We start from the raw sequence: 12,160 nt of genomic DNA on the forward strand, positions 1-12,160 counted from the left end.
CACTCTGAATGGCTGCGATTCGTTCTCCTAATTACCCATTAGTGTCCACAGCTTTAATCAGGAACTGAGCGTAATCTATTGAGAACTCTGAGTCGTAATGATCTTGTCAAAATTAAGATGCCAGATGTTCATACGTTTGCACATTTCAGAGGGAGAGGAGACGGCTGGAAAAGAGTCAACAGTCACTGATCAAGAATTTTGAAGTTCTCTCGCTGTGACCTTTGCATTCAACTGCAAAAAATGGCTTGAAAAATGCTGTAAACACTGAAGATTAGAGAGCTCGTATTCAAAGATAAAAATAAAGATAATGAGGAGAGGATGCTCACATAAACAAAACAACACAGATTATTTGGAACAGAGAAGCTTTAAATCACACTGACAGGATGGGGAGGGGGATCAAATACTCTAAAAGCATATGTGACAGTCTAATCTGGTTTTAGAAGTGGCGGAGACGCATGCCCCGCAGCTCTACTGCTGCTCAAATGGGTTAAATTAGGCACAACACTTTTATTGCTGCATGAGCAAAAAGAAACAGAAACTTGCAAGGGTGTGATATCTCATGTGAGAAAAAAAGGAGTCTCAACCCAGCTGTTTGTTCCTCAGATTTATGTGAATTCAGACTTCATACTTAATCTTCGGTGTGAGAAAAAAAGAAGAAGAAAACACAGTTATCTCTTTGCAAATGGGGACGTTTTTGTCCTGGGGCAAAAACATATACTCTGCCATTTAAGATAGATTACGCTAGTTTTTTCGGGGATTCTGATTCTCTTATTTTGCAACGATACGCTACATTTCGATTGACATACTTTTTAATTCTATTTCACACTTTTGTCACCGTTTTAAAGGGATGGTATCATCCTCTCTGCACAGTCAAAATCGGCCTGTTTGTTCTCAGCTTATCAGGCCGATGTCTGTATTTAAAGGCCATGTTGGCTCTATTTCTCCCACCTGTATTTAGCGATAATAACACAACAGATGACTATGAGAGAAAAAAGATACCTTTGTTTGCCTCTGCAGCTCTCAGCTCAGTTGGGTGGCCAAAGGCTTTCAGGAGCTGCTGTTTTGTGCTTTATTTGATCATGAGGACCACAGAGACTTCGCCTTTTAATGAGTTATCTTATGTGTGAGGAAGGAAGCATACAGAGGAAAATATAAACATGAACTTGACATTTGTTTATTTCATACTGCTGTTTTAGAGCTAAAATCTACCAAAAGTGTTGTTTAGTTTGGATCATTCTCATTATATGTATATGTCCTATAGGTTTTCTGACATTAGCTTAAAGAGAGGGTCTTATGCCTGTCCCTCTGGGACCATGATTTACAGCTCAAATAAATCCCATTACACCTCACACTGGTGTTTCTAGAAAACCCTCATTTGAGCATCCCTCTGAAACACTTCAGCTTCGCTACTGCCTCTTTAAGGCCCCTTGCAACTGTTTTCTGATTGCGGGGCAGTGCTGTTCCGCTGTGCCAGTAGCACAGATGAACCAGTGGGGAGATCCTTATGCGATGACCTCATCATTTCAGCAAGTCTCGGGAAGATCTTGTGAAGATCTTGTGAAGATCTCGTGGAGATATTGAGGAGATCTTGCGGTATTTTAAGAACAGACCATTTTGAGCAGTTTACACACAAATTCTTGGATTTCAAAAACATATGCATACCTAACAACTTGAAAATGTGCCCACATGAAGTATGGACTTCCAACATTGTTAATTTATATTTAGGTTTGAAATATGAGAAAGCATCATACCCCCTCTTTAAGAGTCACAAAGATACAGAGATGTGATGGGAGAAATAGGCAATAAAAATGGCCGCTAATTGAGTTCGGTGAAGGAAGCATCACAGAGCCCATGATTTGGAGCAGGTGTGGAAAGCTTATATATAGGACACCTTTAGAGGTCATGAGACGTTCTATCCATACATTCTCTGCATAAGCACCACCAAAACCTTCCTGCGTTAATTGCTCTCCAGTTCCAGTCGTTGTATGAGAGTTGTTGATGCTAGGCAGGTCATTTTACCCCAGTCTTTTGTGTTCTCTTCGAAGGCATCCTAGTAGCCATTGAGTTTTGTTAAGGAGTTCCTTCTTGGGTCGAAGAATACTTTAGCTTCCATTCAGTTGCTTAGCAAGCAACACAAACAAGCTCCTTTAATTATACAAAGCTTATTTTGTTTTCTTTTTCCCCCTCGCCATGTGATTACTTTCAGCGGTTATTCCTTTCAGAATAACTTTTAGAACCCCCATGGTCCACATTTTCCTCCTACGCCCCCCTCATCCTGACAGCAATATACAGTAATTTGATGCAATAAATATTTTCTGCTCCCCACATATTGCAATATGCCACAAAGAATAACAGATTGTATCTGCATTTCAGGCCAAAAACCCAGTCCACCTACGTTTATTGAATTACCAGAAGAGAGAGGAAATTGAAATATTAATCTAGCTTGGAGTATCTAACCTGTAAGTTGGGAATGAGGCCTGTGTGGTTTAATTCTCCTCCTTCTAATTCTTTTAATCTTTTTTTGAGCTTGCCAAGTTGAACGGATTGAGAGTGCTTCCAAATAAAAGATATTCACATAGAGTTTCCAAAGACATTAGACACACATTTAGAGTGTTATTTGAGCTTAATTCTGATGTAATAAGGACATTTAATAATGTTGTTTGTGATTTTTTCATATACAGGTGCATCTCAAGAAATTAGGAGCGGCTGTGGCTCAGTGGTACAGTTGGCTGTCTCTCAGTTGGAAGGTCGGGGTTCAACCCAAGGTCCTGCTGTCCACATGCCTGAGTGTCCTTGAGCAAGACACTCAACACTAAAACTACCCCACATGGCCATTCCTGCAGTTGCAGTTTCCTACAAGTGCTTAGACTTGAGAATTGTGCTTTATAAATACAGTCCATTTACCATTTAAATTAGAATAGTGTGAAAGAGTTTCATATTTTCCATCAGTAATTTGAGAAAGTTCTTGCCCACAGTGCCAAAACTACTAACAAATGGTTTTAGACCTTGATATTACTGTGCTTTGATTGGGTGGCCAACTCCCTTGACCCAAACTCTATAGGAAATCTATTGTCTGCAAGGGCTCAAAGTGTTGATACATGCATGATTGAAATATTTAAATAATGATAATAATAGTTGAATAAATGCCAATACAATTTTGGAGCCTCAAAATGTGTTGTGTGCACGTGTTGGTTGTATTTTCTGACAAAAAAAATATTATCTTGCTTTCTTTTAACAATCAAACACGTATATCCATGCAAATTTTTGCTGTGAAAAAAATAAACAAAGGCTGTTTCAGTCAGGACAATTCTCATCAAGCATTATTCATTTGCACACAGTAAGTTATATTTGGCAGAATGGACCTGTTCTGGGTGTTCCTTGCCCTTCCATTCCATGTGCCTACGTGGAATGCCAAAGCCTGAGGTAGGGAGAGCACAACTCCCCTTTCTTTAATATGCATACAAAAAAAGCCAAGGCAGTGAGAGCAGCAGCAACAAGGACCCCCAGAGTATAGAACCGAGTGGGCATCAGTGACCCTACATAATAATAATAATAATAATAATAATAATAATAATAATAATAATAATAATAATAATAATAATAATAATAATAATAATAGAGCTTTTCTTGGTACTCAAAGTCGCTTTACAGAAAAAGAATATTAAAATAAAAATTAAAAATAAAGCAGATGAATAAAACAGAACAAGGACAGAGGTGAGGCAGGAGTAGAGGTTATGTGTTCTATGCTTTTTTGAACAGGAAGGTCTTGAGGTGGTTTTTAAATGATTGGAGTGAGTCAGAGTTGCAGATGTTTGGAGGGAGAGAGTTCCAGTGAGTGGGGTTACGGTGCTTGGTCTTGGTGATAGGGGACAGGAGATTGGCATCTGATGATCTGAGGCGGCGAGACGGGGAGTGTCGTTTTAGGAGGTCGGTCAGTATACATACAGTATGACGCTGGTAAAATCAGACAGCATAAAAAGGGGTGCTTGGAAAGCAACGCTCATTTTTCTATTTGCCAATTAGTTGTGAAGACGTAATCCGCTGCACTGGGGGCTGGCATTAAGAGCAGCTGATGAACTAACATTGAGCACAATTTCTACAACGTGACATAATTCACTTCATCTGACACCTACCCTCTTGGAGGCAGTGCACAGTCATAAAAAAAATAACTGAAATAAATGATTAATTCTGCTGGTGGTGGTCTAGTTTGCTTTTGTAGCTCAGGGAGAGGCAGCAGTATTAATTTCAGTCTGTTTCATAACTAGCTGAAAATGCCTCACTGGGGCTTTGAAGAAAAAAAAAAGCTTTAATTTGCCGTCTTTTCTAAATGTGGTGTAAAATTTGGCACCATTAAAAATGAAGAATTTACCATAACTTCTTACAGAGCCCCACAAAAAGGTTACACATTTCCCATGTTCAAAGCCCATGTTTCATATATGCAAATACAAGTCTTCCACACCTGAGACATCACAGTTGCAGATATTCTTTCTGTCACTTTTGTAGAATGATGTTTTAGTTTCATTGCAAATACCTTCTGTTTCTCTAACGACACTTTATTCTGTTTTGTAAAGATGCTAAATCTTAACCATGCCTGCAACGTGGATCCATGCGGTTCACTAACCTTGATGAAGCACTTAACCAACCGTGTCAAAATACAAGCCTGAACGAATTATTAATATTTCTCTTTAAATCAAAAGGCATTCACAGTGAGTGGTAATGAGGTACACTTAGCTGTGCTGTTCAACATGGCGGGGGGAGTCATGATACTTGGTTGTCAGGGATGTGGCACTGTGAGGATATACTGGGGGATTGTGGGTAGAAGGATTAGGGGAAGAGGGTCTGTAAAAAAAAAAAAGCTTGTGTTTGGGTGGAGCTGCCATTTTTTCCCTCCCTGCTGACTCTTTATGCAAACCAGACGCAGCCGAGCAGAAATCTGGCTCCACACTGACAACTCATCATTTAATTCCTGACTTTTAGAGTGTGCTGCACATTTTCATAAACTCTTCCATTCTGCTACAATATACAAGCACCTCAGGAGGAGACTGGAGAAAATGGCATCTGTCTCTGAACTGTTATAAACAACAAGGCTTTGACAGGCTTGAATTAAGCTTTTCGTTAGTGGTTGATCTTAAAAATACGTCTTTGCCAACCCTGCATCTGAACAACTTTACCAGAGACGTCCCAAAAGGGACATCATCTGATGAAGGATAGGCTACTAATATCCTCCCATCTGCTCTGCCTCTGAGTACCTCCATTAAGAAGACGAATACTGTAGCAGGATAAAACAATGTGCCATGAAGGAAACGAAAGAAAGAAACATGCCGCTATTTCCTAAAAGCACAGAAACCACAGGCTGCTGTAGTTGTCAAAGTTAAACTTTAAAAATGGCAAGCTACCAGGAAAAGCCGTGTTCACAGAGTTCTGAACTTCACCAAGCAGCCCCGGGAGAGTTCAGCCAGTGCATCAGTAATACTCCCTCGCTCTCACAAACACAGCGGATGACACGGCACATTGACCACAGGTCCAACACGAATTTGACCATTCATTCCACACCACTGGGTTAAAGCTCAATGGTTTCTGTTCACACAAAACACATCAGTCCGCAGAAGTTCTGCTCACTACTTTCCTGCTATTGTGCTGGAATACAATTAAAAGAGGCCACCACATTTATTTTTTTTACACTGTGCATTCAACGTTGGGGAGCAGCACACGAAACAAGACGAGTGTGAATGTAGGGTAATGGCAAGCTTTTGTCTGACTGAGCAACAAACTGTGCGAAGTGAGAAGAAAATGAGCCTCTTACTAGTTAAACTGAGATACAGATCATGCTCCCATAATCTCTGACACCTGTATCTATGCCTGTGTTCATTTTGGCGGCTACTTTAAATTTAGTCTTAGGCCACTGAGTGTATAGAATGGACATTTCTGCACATTGTGAGCCCATTGTGACAACTCAAATCATGCTAGTCTAGGTTCAGTCGATAAAAAGTCATTACATTTGAGTCGTTACTCATTCAGTCAGCCAATCAGATTCTGACAAATGTTAAAATCAGCAAAATGTCATTTCCTCACAATTGTACTTCTGTTATAACTAAATTCCCTACCTTAGTTGGATAGTCTAGGCTCTCCCAACAAAGCAATGCTGCTGTGCCGTCCCTGCTGATCTACTCAGAAGTAGTACCACACAGGAGTTATCCTTCAAGTCAAGAAACAAAACACTCTTTCATAAGCCACCATGATTATATTTATTATTTTAGACTTCAAATAAGAGTGCAATGAACACACATGCCCACAACGGAGCAGTGAATGCCTGACCTGACCTTGTCTACCAGTGCAAAAATGAAAAGGGGATGTAATGCACTTTCATGATGGTGCCTACATGTACCTGTGGTGGCAGGCGTGCTGGAGAAATACTCAGTCAAAACGATGATGCATCAGCAGCAGCAGCAGCAAACTGTTGAGTGTTTTCCCAAATACCCTATGCTCTCTAATAACTCCCCAATGAGATGAATCAAGGATTTGACACAGGGCTGTTAAAGTAGACAGCTGCAAAATATGGCTAATGGGATTAAAACAAATGGCATTATTCATATAGCTGATGGTGGTTTGGTCACTGACATGTGTTGGGAAAAAATCATCAATGATAATTGAGAAAGGTGCATGGAGGCAGTGAGAATTTGTACCAGTGGTGCACTTGTTGCAGATAAGAGACAAAATTTAAACCAAGTCCCAAATAATTCAACCATTTACAGGAATGCAGTGCTTGTATTTTGATGAAAAGATTGCATGCAGAGTGGGGGGACTATCATGAGTTTTGAATGTCCTACAGCACATCTGATGTTAAAGTCCAATCTTGTCCAGGTTACAAAAACAAAAAAACATGGAATCAGAGTATTTATCATCATACATATATATACATATATATACACATACATACATATACATATATATACATATATATATATATATTAGCTGTCTTTTTTAGTCATGGGCTGAAAAAAAGTCTAGAAAGTCAGAGATTTTAAATGCTTCAGAAATAAAAGATAAGAACTACAACAACAACAACAAAAAATGCTTCTTTCTACATTAGAAACCCTGGCATGTAAAATACTATAAGAATTTACTGTATGTGCTTATGTAGTCACTCAAATTTAAGAGCTCACAAGGACTTCCAGTGTGATGTGAAATAGCTCTTAAAATGAGTTTGCTTTGAAAATTGTGGACATTGGTAAATGTTTTCAAAATTCACAAAAAGCTGTTTCTAGTTCAGAATTAATGAAAGCATACTTGAATTAAAATAACCAAGTCCAACTATGTGAGTTTCTTTTTGAGTCTAATAAATCACAGTTGTTATCAGGGATGTTCTGGAGGGACTCATTTCTCCATTTAAATAGAATTTCAATTCTGACTAGCTGACGAGACTTAAAGTAAGAAAACACTCAGAAACAGTTACATTTGTATTTAACACGAATAAACACAGAAACACTATGTTTGTGGGTAAACAATGTCAAAAAGTTTTTTTTGAGTGTGTCTACAGTTAGCAGAGCTAGCTCCACCAGCCTTCTGTCCTCCTTGGAGGTTACCATCCACATGCTCGTGCTGGTTACACATTGCTCCATTTGAGTGTTTATGAGCCAGTTAAACCATAGGCACGGCCAACAAACAACCATTTAGATCAAAATACTGCCAAACTTCACCATACATACTGATGTAAAAGTCTTTGAGTGTTTACATCCTGGTAGTGAGGCACTGTGGCTAGCAGGGGCTGTAGCATAAAGTGCATGATAGGCATGTCAGGCCTACCATAATAAAAGTATCAATTGGTTTCACTAAGTAGTCATTCTGGTGCCAGCTAGCTAGTGTAACAATTTGTTATCATTAAGTTGACTTAAACCGCACATCCCTAATTCTAATTCCAATACAAATGAAAATATAACGAGTGTTTATTTACCCATACTCCTTTTTCCTGTTACCTTTTTAGCTTTGACCACATTTAAGTAATACGTGTCATTCAAATGAGTGTTTAAACATTGAAAAACAGTGCAGGATATGCATAGAAATGTAAACAGCAAAAAGACAGTAAGCATTTTTGACCAACACATTCCTACATTCATCTTAAAAAAAGAGGAACTTGTGTTTGATGATCCAAGTGATGAAAAAGAATCATGCCGGCACCAAAACATTACCTGCGTGCGTGCCCTTACAACAGCTGTTGTTATAAACTGAGGTTAGCAAGTGCTAGAATAAACCACCTGTCATTGTCTGTGCTCATCTGCAGCAGAGAGGGAACACAGGCAAAATGAAATGGAACGAGGCAATGTCTCCAAAAACTTCAGAAAACGGCTATGGCTAGAATTTAATCTTTGTAAATGCATTTCAACTGTCTTAAGAGCAGCAGACAGCCTTCAGGGACCGGCTCTGATAATGGATTTTAAGCCCCTCCATGTGGCATGTCGCTGCTCTGTGTTAGCACCCACTCTGACAAGGGTGGTTAAAATTACACCAAGCCAAAAGAGTCAGAAAGGAAAATAATAGCATTGTGTCTGTGATACTTGGAGTTAATCTGGGAAGACTAGAAGGCTTTGTCACTCTTTTTTCCGTGTGTATTAATCAGCTGCATGTGGAGGTGTGAGGCTGTTCTGATTTTCCTTTTTGGGGTAATATTTCAAACATTTGTGCTTTCTCAGAGTGTGAGTTCAAGGCAGAATATGATCAAGGTTGCCATACATTTAAATGAGGTGCAGAGGAAGAAAAGTGCACTATCCTTTTCCACTTCTGCATGTGTTAATGGGGAAACCGCAGTAAGGAGAAAAATAGGTCCATATGTGGAGCTATTTTTTTTCTGCCTCGACATGTCCAGGGGCTTAAGTTTGACAAACAATCCAAGGGCTTGTTAACCAATGCTCATTCATATTTTATACACAGCAGTCTTTCCACCTCTGGGTCTAATAAGGATTCATCTTTGTATCGAGGCGTTCATAGAGAACCTGCCTATTCCAGTTTAGTCTGCAGACCTGTATAAGAAGCAAGTGCTACTACCACTGTGAGAATACATAAAACATGGTTAGAACTACTATTAAGGATGCCATTGTGAATTAGTTTGCAGGTATCAGCTAGTATGGAAACATGTGCATGAGCTAACATTACAGCAAACAGAAGCCCCATGGTACTAAAAGGGCACCACAATCTTGTGCAATAGATTATAAGGGAAGTGTTCAAAATACCTAAAAGGATATCAATTATTTCTCTGCTTGGATTTTCAAATGCTGTAGTTTTGTTGGTTGAAATTGGTGCCACTGAAGTGCATCCATATTTAATCAAAACAAAGTTACGAAACATTCGATCTGTCAAAAACAGAGACCGAGGCGTGAGAGCCGTGTATTATGTTCAGCCACTGGAAGCCGTCTTGATTGACTGATTCAGCAGACCGTAGCTGTTCATGCATATTCCTAATAAATTATCAATATTCCTGGTCCTCCAGTGGCACAGCAGAAAGGAATTTAGACACCTATGGTTATTATTTTGTGTTATTTAGAAAATGATGAGCATTACACCATCAACACGTTTGGGCTAAAGTTAATTTACTTTGAGTTGACAGCATTATATCTTTGACATGAAAAAACAGCCACGAGCTACTTAAAATGTCAAGGATGGAAACTGTCTCCGATCCAAAGACTGATGGGGAATATGACTCAGATTTATTAATAAGAAGTAGCTATGGTTACACAGTAGGAGGTAAATTGTGCGGGGGGGGGGGGGGGTTGCAGAGGGTGTGGGCAGAGTAACTTCAAAGTCTATCAGGTATGGTATGCAGTATTGCTTTAAGATAGTGTCAAGAATGTTATTTATCTTTCATAACCAGTGTCAGGTCATGTTTTTATGAGTATAATTAATAGATGTTTTCTCAATCTTTTTCTTGTTCAGTGAATTGATGTGAAATAAAAAACAAACAAAAAAAAACACAAGTAAATTGCTGTATCTGTGTTCGCCTTTGGTACACACACACACACACACACACACACACACACACACACACACACACACACACACACACACACACACACACACAAAGAAACACAAAAAAAATACCAGTCGATTTATAGCTCCATCCTAGCTCTTTAATGACTCACCAAAGCATCCTCCAGCAATTGAGATGGCTCATCAATTTAATTACTTTACAACCCAGGCCCACCCCATGCTGTCAAAACCCTGGCACTGGAAGTTTCCAGTCACCCTGAACTTGTAAATATGCCAAGAGGAGAGCTCTTTTGCACTGCAGTTTACAAAGTTACATCCCAAATCAAATAAGAGGTTGTGAATCAAGAGGAATAATATAGCTTTGTTGTAAATGTATCGGATGTATTCATACTGGTATTTCAATGCAAATAGATCTGTATCAAAAGCATACAGGACGCATTTTCTAAGCGCTATTGGTGCTAAGTTTGAGCTATAGCTGCTGCATATGCCCACAGTGTTCATATATATACAGTAAACAGCAAACAGTAACACCAAAGCATACTAATTAGGTCTGTAAACAGCACATTAAATATTATGAATTACTTGGAATTATCACAAAAGCCGTGCTGTATATAGCAGATGGCATGCAAATTTAATGAGTGGCAATATCTTTGGAGAGAAACATTAAAAAAAGTGATTATGTAAATGAAGGAACTTTAAATCCATCAATTCAACACAAGTCCTGCAATAACTACTTAGTAGCACAGGCACTGCTCAATATTTCTACTTTATTGGTTCTCTCCAGTGGGTCTCCTGTTCGCCTGGTATTTTTCAATGATCCCCTATGGGACGTTGAAGGCTGACGTGACAAGCTAGCACGCACAGAAAGCATATCTGTCAGACTTGTGTGCCTTGCCAGAGTTAAAGGCTTGAGTCTGCTGTTACTAGTGTGGCTGTAGTCTGCTGCCTAACAGAAATCAATTGTCAACACCTTCTGGTAGCTGTGATAGCTAGTTGGCTACAGATCAGTAGCCATTCGACTGACAGCTAGTCCGGACAATAAATGTTGTTAATAGGCTTTTTATCACTAAGTCTACCACTAGCAAACATATCTTTCACAGAGATGTAGAAACAGCACATACCCCCTATGTTTGAGCCGTACAACCTCTGAAAAGTAGCCTTTTATTAGCAAAAAGTAAAAGAAGTCCCTGAATCCACTCACCATGCAGCCGGATGACTCTAGCTGCCTGTCAGACACACACTTGAAGTTCTTCTTGCAGCCTCCGTTATCTTTGGAGCAGTCACGAACAGGCCCGAAAGATGCCAGAAGGTCCTCAACTGTCTCAAAATACGTGGACATCATGGCTTCCTCCCTGAAAAGGATAAAAAAAAAGGTTGAAAACATGAAAAACAGCCTCTTTTGCAAATGTTTTCACAGTGAATAAAAGGAAATATTGGATTAAGTGATGACATGAGGAAAATAAATGCTTCAGCAGCTGAAAATATGCCATCATAACCTTGCTGTTTTAAGCACAATTAAAAAAGCATTTGTGGCGTTTTTGTGGCTTTCACTCTTCAATCTGCAAATAAAGACTCCTTGTAATATTTGCCCCTTGTGTATTTTATTCAAAGGCTACTAAAGTAAGCCTAACAAACTATTAATAATATGCAGATTCATCAAAATAAGCATGCGCAATAACACAAGCTTTATTGATTTTTCCATTCCCAACATGCCATGTTTCCTTAGTGAGCTCTCGCTTCATTTTTATGACAGGCAGTGCAATAGCAAACATTAATAAACCTGATCCAATAGTGATTTTAAATAGATGTACCCCGGGGCTTGTAATATGTTGTGGTAGAGTACAGTACTTCTAACTCAACAAAAGTTTCACTGCAGGGTTCATGTTGGTCGGGTCATGTCTAGGGGATAGTCAGGGAATTGGCATTAATTGGTTGTGTTTGTGACGGTGTTGGGATGGAGAGCCCAGGGAACCAGCATTCCACGTCTATAAACTCTCAGGACCAAGCCAAGGCCAAGACATCCTGACCCGCCTTTTCTGGCAACGATGAAGAAAAAAGAAAGAAGGAAATGGAAAGGACTGACGAATGCATGCATGCACACTCACAGAAAAAAAGTTGAAAATAACAGTTTAAAGCAAAAAAGGAAATTTCAGTATTGAAATATAAGTATTTCAGTTTTTAC

At 39.3% G+C, this 12,160-nt stretch overlaps 1 protein-coding gene across 1 annotated transcript in view; it reads right to left on the minus strand.

Annotated features, from left to right (window-relative positions):
• Positions 1-12,160, minus strand: part of LOC117830879 (astrotactin-2-like) — a 484,162-nt gene that overhangs the window by 118,570 nt on the left and 353,432 nt on the right. Inside the window, exon 12 of the mRNA XM_034709203.1 lies at positions 11,180-11,330. Within this exon, the coding sequence (XP_034565094.1) occupies positions 11,180-11,330 (151 nt within the window). The remainder of the gene's footprint in view (positions 1-11,179; positions 11,331-12,160) is intronic.

The sequence above is a fragment of the Notolabrus celidotus genome, chromosome 19 (genome assembly GCF_009762535.1).
Source record: "Notolabrus celidotus isolate fNotCel1 chromosome 19, fNotCel1.pri, whole genome shotgun sequence".
Classification (NCBI taxonomy): Eukaryota; Metazoa; Chordata; class Actinopteri; order Labriformes; family Labridae; genus Notolabrus; species Notolabrus celidotus.